Source organism: Erythrolamprus reginae, chromosome 1 (genome assembly GCF_031021105.1).
Source record: "Erythrolamprus reginae isolate rEryReg1 chromosome 1, rEryReg1.hap1, whole genome shotgun sequence".
NCBI lineage: Eukaryota > Metazoa > Chordata > Lepidosauria > Squamata > Dipsadidae > Erythrolamprus > Erythrolamprus reginae.
The window spans coordinates 271,530,540-271,545,723 of record NC_091950.1 but is presented as its reverse complement, the minus strand read 5'-3'; the positions used below and the strand labels follow the sequence as shown (position 1 = coordinate 271,545,723).

Below are 15,184 nucleotides of genomic sequence, written 5' to 3'. Positions count from 1 at the left end.
AGTAGCAAAAGTTGCAATGGCACTGAAAAAAGTGACTTATGACGGTTTTTCATAGTTATGACCATTGCAGCATCCCCATGGTCATATAGTTTACAGCACATTCAGGTGCTTGGCAATCGGTTCATACTTACGACCATTGCTGTGTCCCAAGGTCATGTGATCACCTGACAAGCAAAGTCAATGTGGGAAGCCAGATTCAATTAATCATCGGGTTACTAACTAATCAACTGCAGTGATTCACTTAACTAGAAGGTCGTAAAATGGGGCAAAATTCACTTAACAAACATCTCACTTAACAAACAAAGTTTTTGGCTCAATTGTGGTCATGGGTCGAGAACTACCAGTACTACAGGGAAGTATTTAGTGATCCTATTATATCTTTCCTTTCCTAATCAGGCGCAATTCCAACCCAGATTGTTATTATTTCCTTCCATCCCTATCATTACTTTTAAGTAAAGAAAAGAAACTGGGCCTCCTTGCTTTGTGAATCCTCTAATAGTTTCATTTGACCTCATCAGACGAAGATCATTCAGACAAACACAAATTATAGTGCAAAAACTGAGGCAACTTTATAAGGTTTAGCTTATAACGTGTGAACATAATTGGTTTATTTAACTGGTTTCTTCAGCTTGTAATTTGGCGTAGTGGGAAAACCTAGATAATGACTGTTTGGTCAATATGAAACATATTTAGTTAGAACATAACTTTCCATGTGGCATTTCTTCTCTATCTTCTCTTGTGTATATATTTGGAAATGTTATAGTTTTCACACAATGTTTCTCACCAAGTTGTTCACATAACGCAAGGCATGTTCAGCTTGTGTCCACAGGCTGCTACATGTGACCCCAGACAGCTCATAATGTGGCCCCACAAGATTGTAAAAAATGATAGTAAAGAAAGTTTCTTATTTAGCTATATTAACTCTAATGGCCACTTCACTCAATGCAGCCTGAGTAAGCCAAAAGGTTGGACACCTGTGGCCTAAACCAGGGGTAGGCAAAGTTTGCTCTTCTATGACTTGTGGACTTCAACTCCCAGAATTCCTGAGCCAATTATGCTAGCTCAGGAAATCTGGGAGTTGAAGTCCATATGTCATAGAAGAGCCAACTTTGCCTACCCTTGCCCTAAACCATTACATTGGAAGTTAATATTGAGTTGGAGATAGGTGTCTAATTAGGGAGAAAAAAAAGATGTAGTCTTTTAGCCGCATTAATATACAAAAATGTAACATGCTGTTGGGCTTCCATTTACAAATACTTACCAAAAAGAAAGATGATGGGCACCTTAATCAGCCAATACAAATGAGGAAGGAATAAGCTGGCAGGGAAGTGGGTTCAAGTCTAGCAATATGCTATTGTATCTGTATCTGAGTCTTCGGAGAGGGGCGGCATGCAAATCTAATAAATTTTAAATCTTATGGTCCTTGGGGACTTCAGTTCACGCTCTTCCCTTCGTTTAAGAATATGATTTGTGACAACCCTTTACTGTAGGTGAAATATGTCTCACCCTTTTTTTCTGTAGAAACTCAAAAAGGAGCTGGATCGACTCAAAGATGATTTGGAAACAATCACAGATAAATGCAATGATTTCTTCAGCCAAGCTGCCGGTTCTCCTTCAGTCCCAACTCTGCGGTCTGAACTCAATCTTGTAATTCAGAACATGAATCAGGTGTATTCCATGTCTTCCATTTACATAGAAAAGTAAGTAAGACCTTTTATTGCACACGATCATCTTTATTGTAATGCTATTTTTTTTAAAATAAAATATAATCTTTATTGAAGATAAATGGGGGAAAGCAACAGGACTATATTAGCACAAATCTATATGAATTTAGAGTATGCAGTTGTAAAACAAAATGCACACTTACATAATAGAAGAAAATAAAGAGGAAAGGCTAAAGAGAGAGAAAGAGAGAAAAAGGGGAAGAGAGAGAGAAGAAGAAAAATTAAAAAAAGAAGAGGAAAGAAAGAAGAAAGAAGTTCATCTATGAGTTTATCAAATGTCGTAAGTAGTGTCAACTTAACTGTTGACCCGATTACAGTGTTTAAGATCTTTACTATCAATATAGATATAAGTTTTAAGTTTCTAAACTTGGGTTAAACAAGTTTAAGTTTTGTGGTTTTGGATTTGTTCATCCTCTTATCAATGATTCATAATACTATTTTATAGGTTTGTGTGATAATTGTTTGGGTGAAGGGTAAAAAGATCATGTTGGAATTGCATATTGACTTTTATCCAGCCAGGTGTACCATTTATTCCATGCTTTGTAGAACTCTGATTCCTCTTTGTCCTGTAGTTCGAGGGTCATTTTCGTCAGCTCAGCCCATTCATGGGCTTTGTAGCGATATTTATTAGCCATGAAAATAGCTATGTTGAAAGACAGATTTCTTCTTCCAAAAGGATATAATTAAATTGGATTCAATCATCATATTCAAATATTTTGAAAACTTCATTGTTATTTTTAGAGACTATTAGTAGCACTCCTTTTATTTGTTTCAGGTTAAAAACTGTAAATTTGGTGCTCAAAAACACTCAAGGAGCTGAAGCTCTAGTAAAACAGTATGAGACTAAACTTTGTGAGGAAGACCCATTAACTGCTGACAAGAGCAATATTGAGAACCTGATGGGGACACTGAAGGTATGAATATGGATATTAATTTGGTATTGGTATGCAAGCTACATAATGAGTGACTTATGAGAGAGTGAATACTTGCAAATGTGAAAGTAGAATCACAGATAGATGGCTGATAAAATATAGTCAGTTCAAATGATTATGTCATCATTCCATTGTATCCCTTTACTAGAAACTGAGTTACATTTATTTATTTATTTATATTTATTTATTTATTGGATTTGTATGCCGCCCCTCTCCGAAGACTCGCGGTGGCTAACAGCAATAATAAGACAGCGTACAATAATAATCCAATAATAAAAATGATTAAAAACCCATTAATATAAAAAACCAAACATACATACAGACATACCATGCATAAAATTGTAAAGGCCGAGGGGGAAAGAGTATCTCAATTCCCCCATGCCTGGCGGCAGAGGTGGGTTTTAAGTAGCTTACGAAAGGCAAGGAGGGTGGGGGCAATTCTAATTTCTGGGGGGAGTTGGTTCCAGAGGGCCGGGGCTGCCACAGAGAAGGCTCTTCCCCTGGGTCCCGCCAAGCGGCATTGTTTAGTTGACGGGACCCGGAGAAGACCCACTCTTTGGGACCTAACTGACATAAAAAACACTGACATAAAAAACAGTTCAAATTTCCAATATTGAAGTCTTTCTTCCACTCTCTGCCCTTAATGACAAAAACAGTTGAAGTAATCCAGTAAAACTTTTCTTGCCTTATATTCATAAAAAACAGACATTTTTCCAGGAACTATGAAGTTGTAGCCTAGACTTTTCCCCTCCTAAATATTAGCTTCATGTGGAACAAATTCTGGAATACTTAATTGTATCTCCATGCTACATGATAAGAATACTGTAAATATTATAACATTACATGTGTTTGGCAATGTAAAGCGACTGTTTGTTTGACATACTAAGATATGTCTCCATGTTTATTTATAATGTGAGTTCTCTCATTGTCCTTACTAGGCAGATAGATTGACCATGTTGATTGATAATAATAATAATTGCAATCTGATACATCTGGGGAGGCTTGGGTTTGGAGCCTAAATATGGCATTTGGGAAGATGCCACTAGAAACAATATTGTCTGTCATCACGTATTTTACTCTTTAGCAATGGAGATCCGAAGTTGATGAGAAAAGAGAAGTATTCCATGCCTTAGAAGATGAACTCCAGAAAGCAAAAGCAATTAGTGATCAAATGTTTAAAACACACAAGGAACGTGATCTTGACTTTGACTGGCACAAAGAGAAAGCAGATCAGTTAACTGAGAGGTGGCAAAATGTTCATTTGCAGATTGAAAACAGGTTGGTATTTTCTTTTTTAAAAACTACGTTGACAAGACTAAAACTCATCAAGGGAGTATAAAATCTCATTGCATGATACTGTACTGTCAGGTAGGTAATATATTTAGCTGACATTAATTTGGAAGACTATGACAGTGATAGAAATAATATTGGAAAGAATGTGACAAAATGGTCAACTCTAAATGGTATGCAGGATGTCAGTAGATCTATCAGTAAAAACTGAAGTCACCCTGTACTTGCTCTTTTCCTCATATTTTACTTTTCTCCCAGGCCACTTTTCTCAATCTCTCTTTTGAGTAGAAAAGGGTCTGGGAATTATGGTTTCCAGGAAGTTTATCTCCTAGGGAGAGGATTCATCATTGCCGTCCCCCTCCCCCTAAAGTGATGTTAGGCCAAATTTGGGCTTGAAGCATTTAAGCCTGCCATGTTTTTAATAGGAAAGTGAACACAAGAACAAGGGGGCACAATCTGAAGTTAGTTGGGGGAAAGATCAAAAGCAACATGAGAAAATATTATTTTACTGAAAGAGTAGTAGATCCTTGGAACAAACTTCCAGCAAACATAGTTGGTAAATCCACAGTAACTGAATTTAAACATGCCTGGGATAAACATATATCCATCCTAAGATAAAATACAGAAAATAGTATAAGGGCAGACTAGATGGACGATGAGGTCTTTTTCTGCCGTCAGACTTCTATGTTTCTATGTTTCTATTCATTAAAATAATGCTGAACATCAGTTCATGAATAGAGTAAGAAGTAGATGAGTAAGGAAACTTATTTATTACATTTTCAAGATGACTGGTTTCAAAATTAATTGTATTCCATATTAAAAATTAGACTGAATTAGTCAATCTGGAGGCCCCATAATAGAAATCACTGCAGGCAATAGTGTGTTTGTGGCTTTTCCCAGGAACGCTTCTGCAATTTTAATGAGTGTAGTACCTATGTGAAATTTCTTAAAAATCTATTTTCCTGGTCAGCCATGTGATCCTGGGGGAAAATGCAGTTGCTCTGATGAGTTGGAGATGGATGCTAAGGGAGTGTCCCTGTTCTCACTGGAGCACCAGATTTTTCTATTGAATCTAAAGCACTGCACAGCCCTTCTAAGTATACCTATCATTTTAGTCCAATTGCATATAGCATAACATTAAATTATTGCCTACTATTCCTTAATAGCCAGTGTTTTTTATGTCTTTGCCTCGGAAACAAAGATTTTGTAATTCAATGTGATATAATTGACAGAATAGAGTTTTCTACAATAAGCTTGAAATTAAGTGAACTTATGAAGAAATATTGACTGGTCTCCACACTGCAGTTTTGAAATTTACCTAACTTGAGAAACAGGTCCAGAGAATTAGCCCTCCAGTGGTGGTGGTTGAGAACTGCAAGATAATTTTAAAGTTTGTAATCATTCCTGTTTACCATTTGAAGTTATTTACTGCCTGGCATTTAAAACAAGGGATAAGCAGAGGCCTCCCCCCTCCCCTAAAAAGCAGAATAAGGACCACTATATTGATTTTAGTCTTTATGGAAAGATGTGCTGTTCCTTAATATACTGCTCAAAAACAATAAAATAAAGGGAACACTCAAATAACACATCCTAGATCTGAATGAATGAAATATTCTCATTGAATACTTGTTCTGTACAAAGTTGAATGTGCACAACAGCATGTGAAATTGATTGTCAATCAGTGTTGCTTCCTAAGTGGACAGTTAGCTTTCACAGAAGTTTGATTTACTTGGAGTTATATTGTGTTGTTTAAGTGTCCTTTAAGTATATATATCTCTTATACAAGATAATTTCTTGATAATGTTAGCTCACTTGTAGAAGTTAAGCTTTCATTGAAATGTCAAAATATTGTTTTACTAGTTTTGCAGTTCTTCTATATTAATACTGAGAAAAATACCTAATGAAAGATAACCAAACAGCATTTTTCTTTTGCTATGAATTTACTAGTGAACTCCGGCAAGCACAGATTCTCAGTTTCAGCCCTATGGTAATAACAACCTATTACACACACAAAAATAATATGATTTATTTAAGGTGTTATACAACTGGGGAATATTTGCCAAGTATTATTAATTTAGTTTTATTTTATTTTATTTTATTTTATTATTTTATTTATTAAATTTATAAGCCGCCCAACTCCTTGCGGACTCTGGGCGGCATACAGATAAAAACAGTACAAAAACAATTTAAAACCTCTAAGATAAATGCATTTGTTACTTCTAGGCTGGAGTTAGCTGGGGTTATTACTCACAGCCCCAGGTCCGCCAGTAGAGCCAGGTTTTCATGGCTTTCCAGAAGACCAGGAGGGTGGGGGCAGTATGAATCTCCAGAGGAAGCTGGTTCCAAAGACCCGGCACCACCACAGAGAAGGCCCTTCCATGCGGGCCCGCCAGTTGGCATTATTTGGCGATGGGATCCGGAGAAGGCCAACCCTGTGGGCCCTAATCGGTCGCTAGGAAGTAGGAGGCAGAAGACATCTTTATAAAAAGCAGTTGCTGCAGTGGTGCATTAAAATAACCATGTTCATTTCTGAATGGCTCTCATGTCAACTCTAGGTTACGTGACTTGGAGGCTATCAATAAATCACTAAAATACTACAGAGATACTTACGGTGCACTGGATAACTGGATTAAGCAAGTTGAAGAAACACAGCAGAAATTTCAGGAAAACCCACCCCAGAATAGTAAAGCTCTGGCGAAACAGCTGAACGAGCAAAAGGTACAGTTGTGAAAAGTTCTGTAATGTCACTTAAATGAACTGAATTAATAATTCAACTCTACTGAATTTTTGTGAAGTCTTGAATTTTTTTTTTTTTAACTCTTAGTAGCCACATAGATCTGTTCCTAACTTGGTCGTTTAGGTCTTCCCACAGTAAACTCATTGTTATCTTCACTGTAATTGAATCCACCCTCTTCTCTTCTCCCTTGGTCTTTCTTAGTTTTAAAGAAGGAGTGTCAAACTCAAGGCCCACGGGCCAAATCCAGCCCGTACGGTGCTTAGATCTGGCCCACGGGTCCAGCCTTGAAACAGTGAAGCGGAAACAGGCCCCCGAGCTATGTTTTCAGCTGCAACATCCTCCTGTAACCCTCCATTTTTGTTGGCAGTGTGCTTGGTCCACCACAGGCGCCGGCACGAATAACCTTGAGACCAGCATGCCCACCCTGGCCACGCCCATAACTCCACCCCCCTTGAAGTCAAACACAACGCCCTGGTCCGACCACACCTGGAGTACTGAATTCAGTTCTGGTCACCTCACTTCAAAAGAGACATTGAAACTCTGGAGAAGGTGCAAAAAAGAGCAACCAAGATGATTAAGGGATTGGAAACCAAGACTTACAAAGAGAGACTGAGGGAACTGGGCATGGATAGCCTAGAGAAAAGGAGGGCCAGAGCGGACATGATAGCAGTCTACAAGTATACGAGGGGATGTCACAGAGAGGAGGGGATCACTTTATTCTCCAGGGCACCAGAGGGCCGGACGAGGAACAATGGCTGGAAGCTGACCAAGGAGAACAACCTACCAGCGGATATTGTGAACTCCAACACTCTGGACATTTTTAAGAGAAGATTGAACTGCCACTTGACTGGTGTACTATAGGGTTCCTGCTTGGGCAGGGGGTTGAACTCGATGGCCTTCATGGTCCCTTTCAACTCTAACAATGAATGAACGAACAAACAAACAAACAAACAAACAAACAACCCTGATGTGGCCCTCAATGAAATCAAGTTTGACATCCCTGCCTTAGAGCCTTTTCCAGATTGCTAGGCCTTCTGCATAATTTGATTCTGCTCATTTGTGCCTCAAGCAAAAACTTCGGGTTGATTTGGTTGAGGATCTTCTGGTTTGTTTTCTTGGCGGTCCATGGTAGTCTTAGGAGTCTTTTCCAACACCAAAATGCAAAGACCTCAATACTCTTCTTAAGCTGCATTTTCAAACTCCGGTTAAACTAAACAGAAATATCCATTTCAAATATTTGAAACAGTCTCATTTTAAATGCTGTATTATAATGTTACCATAGAATTTGAGATAGTTTGATAGCTTATGTCAGATGTCTTCAAACTTGACAACTTTTAAGACTTGTGGACCTCACATCCTTTCTTATTCTATTCTCAAAGATAAAACTATGGGCAGTTCAAGAGCATGTGGTAGCACAGAGGCCTTCAAACGTGGTAACTTTAAGACTTGTAGACTTCAACTCCCAGAATTTTCCAGCCAGCATAGCCGGGAACTGAAGTCCACAAGTCTTAAAGTTGCCAAGTTTAAGGACTCCTGTAATATGTAATTCTTCACAGATGAAAGAAATAGATTTATTAGATCTAAGCAACATAGTGCTTATTGTTTACTTAAGGAGGAGAAAGTTAGAAAGTGTATGCCTTAAAATATTTTTTTATAAAGCATTGTTGCATTTTGAGTGCCACTACTTATTTTACAGATGCTGGTGTCTGAAATAGAGATGAAACAAAACAAACTAGATGAATGCCAGAAATACTCAGAGCAGTATTCAACTGCAGTGAAGGTAAACCTGCAATTGTGTGTGTTTACTTATCAAAGTGAAAATAACGGTGTGTACAGGTAGTTCTTGACTTGCAACCATTTGTTTAGGGACTGTTTGAAATTATATCACAGCACCCCCAAAATCACTTGATCAAAATTGGGGCGCTTGGCATCCAGGTTGTGTTTACAGTGGTTGCAGCATCCCGGAGTTACATGATTGCCATTGGCAACTTTCCCAGCCAATTTTGGCAAGCAAAGTCCGGGGAAGAAGCCAAATTCACTTAATAACGGCAGTGGTTCCCTTAACAAATGTGGCAAAAGCTGTAAACCAGACATGATTCACTTAGCAACTTTATCTTAGTTAGCAAAGGAAATTCTAGTCCCAATTGTGATGTGAGTCAAGAACCACATGTATTAAACTGTCACAGTTGTCTTTTTGTTGTACAGTGTTCCCTCGATTTTTGCGGGTTCGAACTTCGCGAATAGCCTATACCACGGGTTTTCAAAAAATATTAATTAAAAAATACTTTGCGGTTTTTTCCCCCTATACTGCGGTTTTTCCCACCCGATGACGTCATATATCATTGCCAAACTAATAATTTTTGCAAATAAATAACAAAAAAATAATTATTGTTAATAAATAATTATGTTTATAAATATCAGGATCACTAAGTGTCTTATTCAATGGTGAGTACCAGTAATAATGGTGAGTAAATGGTTGTTAAGGGAATGGGAAATGGTAATTTAAGGGTTTAAAGTGTTACGGGATGGCTTGTGATACTGTCCATAGCCAAAAATGGTGTATTTACTTCTGCATCTCTACTTCGCGGAAATTTGACTTTCATGAGCGGTCTCGGAACGCACTGCCCGTGGAAATTGAGGGAACACTGTAGTTGTTACCTGAAAAATTCTCCTGTTATTACTCCTATACCCTTTGTGTAGGGATCTTCATTTGATGTTGCAAGGATGACCATTCTCATCCTGAGCAATTGTTTTTTATATTATCAAAGCAATATGCAATGACATGAGAGAAGCTACTTTTTCTCCAAGCTCTGGCAACTCTAGAGTTCAAGAGTTGTTGTTCAGCCCTTGCTGTGTTCAGGCTTTACTCAGAGGTTGTATTCAGCCAGTTTGGACTGGTTCGGGTGAACTGGTAGTGGTGACCTGCAGGTGAGGTGGGCCTGCCCCGCCCAAGTACAATCCCATCCTATATCACTTTGTTTTTGGCACCACATTTTATTTATTTTTTATTTATTCATTTATTCGATTTTTATGCCGCCCTTCTCCGTAGACTCAGAGCGGCTTACAACATGTTAGCAATAGCACTTCTTTAACAGAGCCAGCATATTGCCCCTAACAATCCTCATTTTACCCACTTCGGAAGGTGTTGTGGTTGGCTCTGGCCCAGCTCCTGCCCCAGGGAATGGGGAGGTGGATGCAGGGGAAAATTCAACATGTCACAGGCCTGTGTTATTGCCGACAGAATCAGATCAGAGTTTAGTTTCCTCGGACGAAGAAGAAGGTGGGAGTGACTCGGCAGAGGAGGGCTTGGCACACAGCCCAGATAGTCACTCTCCCTTATCTTCCGTTGATTCAGATGATGACATTTTGGACCCACGCAAGCGCAGAATTATGTGTGGAAAAGACCAAGAAAAACATATTACAGGAAATAAGGGAGGCCACCTGTATTTGGGTGGGGTTCCAGTAATTAGGGCTGTTGCTATAAATAGCAGCATGTGGGTTTGGCCATTGTGGAAGAATATCTGTTGCAGTTTCATCAGGAATCTTGTGTGCTGGACTTTGTTGCTTTTTCACGCCTTTGAAACCAAAGCAGAACAGCTTGTGTGTGTGTCTCCCTTCCTTGGAAGAAGAAGGGGTGTGAAGTTTCTTCACAGCTGCTGGCTAAGTACTTAATGACTGCTTAAGGGAAATTGTACAGACTACCCGGTTATTTTGGGAAGAGTGCTGTTTGCAATACAAAAAGAGTGCTTAGTTTATTTTGACTTTTGTGATAAAGAACATTGTTTTGAATTTTCAAACGTTTGTGTGTCTGAAATTTGTATCCTTGAATTTTCGGGAGGCTCCTATCAGAGAGCCCGACAACAGAAGGATGGAAGGCTGAGTCAACCTTGAGCCGGTGATGAGATTTGAACCGCTGACCTACAGATCTACAGTCAGCTTCAGTGGCCTGCAGTAGAGCACTCTACCTGCTGCGCAACACATGCATGTCCAGACGGCATGCGTGAGCAAATTGACGTGTTTTGTGACTCCGCATGCATGTGTACGCTCACATTTCTGGAGCTGTCTGAACCAGTTGTTACAGTATGTTTGAAGCCCATCTCTGGTTTTACTACACTCATAACATGGCCTTTAGTTATGAACTGTGTTTATACTCTCAGAGGGATCCTTAGCAGGGAACATGTGATAGCCTACCCACCTCCTCTCTTTTTTTGGTAGGATTATGAGTTGCAAACAATGACGTACAGAGCCATGGTTGATTCCCAGCAAAAATCACCTGTAAAACGCAGAAGGATGCAGAGCTCCTCTGACTTCATTATACAAGAGGTAGGCTGTTTGTTTAAGCAGTTACATATATGCTATTGACGTGTTTTCAGACCTAGCCTTCACAGGGAAATTAACATTGCAAAATATTAAATGGCAAGGGTTGGGAAAAAGGAGAACCATCAACCAAAGTTATACCAGTGTGGTACCCAGTTAATTAAAACATAAACAGAGGGAGATTAACCCTAGCACATGAATATCAGGGCATGTTTTGAAGATGTTCATCTGACCGTTGTCTGCAAGTGAGGTTTTTGACATAAGGCAGTGATGGGCTCCTACGGCAGTGTTTCCCAACCTTGGCAACTTAAAGCTATCTGGACTTCAACTCCCAGAATTCCCCAGCCAGCATTTGCTGGCTGGGGAATTCTGGGAGTTGAAGTCCAAATAGCTTCAAGTTGCCAAGGTTGGGAAACACCATCCTACGGGAACGGGCAGGAACACAGTTCGGGTAGCAAAATTTGGAGCTCCACCCCAGAGCACCCAATTTGCACTGAAATATGTTGAAACAAAATGCATAAGCCACGCCCACAGTGTGGTAGGAAAAATTTTGGTAGCCCATCACTGCATATAGGGAAGATCAGGGTTTTTCCCCCCCCAACATGAGATTGTAGACAGCCACTTCTTTCTCATCATGTTGTTAGTCATTAACATTTAAGCCCTAAGGAAACAGAGTCAGGACATCAAAACGATTAAGAATGGAGTTGATCAAGATTAGTTAGGATAATTTTTTTAAGTTTAGTTTCTGCAAATGATCTATATCCCATTTCCAAATAATTTAGATATTCAGTGTTTATTTAGTAGTCAGAGGTACACCCCATCTTTATTTTGTGCAACTGAAGTCACTTCCTCCTGTTTTCTCTACAACCGTAACTCAGTGAGGTGGTCAAGCTGAGAGAGATTTGCTGGTCTAAGGTTACCAAGCCAGCTTTCATGCCTATGGAAGGACTAGAATTCAGTGTCTCCCAGTTTTTAGTCTAGCACCTTTGCCACCACACTATACTGGTTCTGAAGTAAGAGACTGGTCTAACTTGGCAAGTTCTTGCTTTTGCTGTATGTCATAATTTTATTTTTGTAATAACAGTTAACTATCCTGTTTTCCCCATAATAAGACATCCCCTGATATTAAGCCCAAAAGTGCATGGCAATAAGGTCAAGTGCTAATTAAAAAACAAAACAAAAACAGGGTCTTATTTTTATGGAAACAAGGTATGCTGGTCCTGTTACTGTGACATACTTGATTAACTCACATTGAGGGAAAATGTGTTGCATAAACTCTAGAACTGGATAAGTTGATGGATCCAGTTAACAAGAGAGCTAAATTTAGCTCCAGAAGGCCTTGTTTGAGGCTTACTCCAGCGCCCCTGTTTCTAAAGCCTAACTGCCCCTTCTGATGTCTGTGATCTAGATATAGTTCTAGAGCACCTCTGAGAAAGCCACATTGACAGAAAATGCATAATGACATCGGGCAAATCATTTTATCACAAGATCAGAGAATAATAGAACACAGAATAGTTACCTACAGAAGTTGAATATAAGTATTCCCTTTTCTAATTTTGTCCACATGGTAATGATACAGTGGTACCTCGACATACGAGTTTAATTCGTTCCAGACCCGAGCTCGTAAGTCGATCAACTCGCATCTTGAACGAATGCCTTTAGACTTTGTTTTTTGTGCCGAGATAACCGGAAGCAAGAAGATTCTTGCACCACCTAGCGGAAGCTCGGCTCGTATCCCGAATTTGAGCTCGGGTGTCGAACAGAAATTTCGCTCGCGTCGCAGCTCGTAACTTGGAATACTTGCATGTGGAGCAGCTCATATCTAGAGGTACCACTGTACTTGTTTTGCCAGTGCAGACTTTAAAAAGTGTTTTAGTAGATAACTAAATATAAAGGATACCTGCAGCACAGCCTCTTTTGCAATGGCTAGAAGAGCCTAGAAAATGACTACCAGGAACATTGTTTGAGATATCAGCGTTGCTGGTACATATAAATGAGTTAATGCAAACTGCCCGTTATGCCTTTAGAATCTTAAATCTCCTTTTTTGCTGTACTGAAAAAGAGATCTTCTTTAGAAAACACTGCTAGGCTGAATTACATATGATTATTAAATCTAGTAGTTTAAAGTATGAGGATTTAAGAATTAAGAAATGAATTCCATGGTAGCAATAGCATTTATGCTTATATACCACCCCACAACATTCTCTAAGCAATTTACAATGTCAGCATTACCTGAATGTTGCTCCCAACAATTTGGGTTTTCATTTTACCCACTTCCGAAGGGTGAAAAGCTGAATCAGCCTCGAGCCCATCAGGATCAAACTCCAGGTTACAGGCAGAGTTTAGTTTCAATACTGCATTTTAGCCTCTGTACTATCAAGGCTAATTATCAGGATGCGATGATTCCTCATCTTTCATTCCTGAGATCATCTGTAGTATTTACTTGAGGCCACCCAAGACAGATAGAAGGCAGTTCTATTCCACAATTTTGTTACATTGGCTCCTCTTTCTTACGACAAACAGATACACAGTGATACCTTGTCTTACGAACTTAATTGGTTCCGGGAGGAGGTTCGTAAGGTGAAAAGTTCGTAAAACGAAACAATGTTTCCCATAGGAATCAATGGAAAACCGATTAATGCGTGCAAGCCCAAAATTTACCCCTTTTTCAAGCCAAAGCGGCTGTTTTTGCACTAGTGGGATTCTCCTGAAGCTTTGCCCCATAGAAAACCCCATCTCCGGACTTCCGCGTTTTTGTGATGCTGTAGGAAAATCCCAGGAGGCGAATCCCAGGATCGCAAAAACGGGCGCTCTGCTGGCAACGGAAGTCCGGAGGTGGGGAAGCCTCAGCGAGGGAAGCCTCAGCGAAATCGCACCATCGAAAAAACACAGAAGTCTGAAGGTGGGGTTTTGAGGACGTCCGTGTTTTTGCAATGGTGCGATTTCGCTGAGGCTTCCCTTGCTGGGAAACCCCACCTCCGGATTTCCATTGCCAGCGGAGCGCCCGTTTTTGCGATCCTGGGATTCCCCTCCTGGGATTTCCCTACAGCATCGCAAAAACGCGGTAGTCAGGAGGTGGGGTTTCCCATGGAGGGGAGCCTCAGGGGAATCCCAGGATCGCAAAAATGGGCGCTTCGCTTGCAACGGAAGTCCGGAGGCGGGGCATCCCAGCGGCGGCAACAGCTGGTTCGTAAGGCGAAAAAAGTTCGTAGGAAGAGGCAAAAAAAAATCTGAACCCCAGGTTCATATCTTGAAGAGTTTGTATGACAAGGGTTCATATGACAAGGTACCACTGTAGTACATTTCTCAAACTTGATTACAAAACACCTCCCCTTTCTTTCAGAAATCATAATGGAAGCTACATTCTTTGTCATATTTTCAGCTATTCATCTATTTTGTTTTAGTTTATGGATTTACGAACACGCTACACAGCCTTGGTAACCTTGATGACTCAGTATATAAAGTTTGCGGGTGATTCTTTGAAAAGGTTGGAGGAGGAAGAGGTAAGTCAATAGATATTATCAAAGTGAACAGTAGAACAATAAACTTGCAGATGCTTTTAGGTGAAAATGTAAATATGAGAATTTCTTTATCGGCTTTATGTCATTTGCAGGCAGTAGTATTGAAACTGGTGTAATAAAATGCATATTGTATGCATTTTGTATGCTATACTGGCTCTTTAATAATTCTGATTTTAAAATTTCCTAATCAACCTGATTATTTTTCACCTGTAAGTTGCTAAAACACTTTTCTATAGTATTGGGTCTTCATAGAAATCTTCCAGGTACAGAGCAATCCATAAAATTTAGCTCCTTTATGTAAAGTTATGTTAAAGATAATTTTTATTACATTGTTAAAGATGCAGAAGGAATAAATTATCTGTCTTTTCCATATATACTTCTGTCAGTAATGAGAAACCCAATTTCTCATTAACAAGTCAGAACAATATTTCTTGAAGTATAGTCATAGTATGTCTGTGGGTTTAACTTCTTTCAAACTAATTCCAAATAGCCTTGTAAGATTTCCAAAGATATGTCGTCGATTTGCCTAATCATTTATTTATAATTGGTTTATATTTAAATATAAAGCACAACAATGTGAATCCTGTATTATACATTAATAAAATTGTGGTTTCAGTGGATTTACTCTGAATGGCATAGTAAAGATCCAAACTCTTTTAACAA

General features: G+C 39.3%; 1 protein-coding gene across 13 annotated transcripts in view; it reads left to right on the top strand.

Moving 5' to 3' along the window:
* The window catches only part of LOC139156879 (dystonin-like), a 400,586-nt gene that overhangs the window by 167,172 nt on the left and 218,230 nt on the right, over nucleotides 1-15,184 (top strand). For all 13 annotated transcript variants that reach the window (XM_070733016.1, XM_070733011.1, XM_070733010.1 and 10 more), the window contains 7 exons: nucleotides 1,522-1,700; nucleotides 2,500-2,638; nucleotides 3,741-3,934; nucleotides 6,502-6,664; nucleotides 8,380-8,463; nucleotides 10,899-11,006; nucleotides 14,405-14,503. In XM_070733016.1, the coding sequence (XP_070589117.1) occupies nucleotides 1,522-1,700; nucleotides 2,500-2,638; nucleotides 3,741-3,934; nucleotides 6,502-6,664; nucleotides 8,380-8,463; nucleotides 10,899-11,006; nucleotides 14,405-14,503 (966 nt within the window). The remainder of the gene's footprint in view (nucleotides 1-1,521; nucleotides 1,701-2,499; nucleotides 2,639-3,740; nucleotides 3,935-6,501; nucleotides 6,665-8,379; nucleotides 8,464-10,898; nucleotides 11,007-14,404; nucleotides 14,504-15,184) is intronic.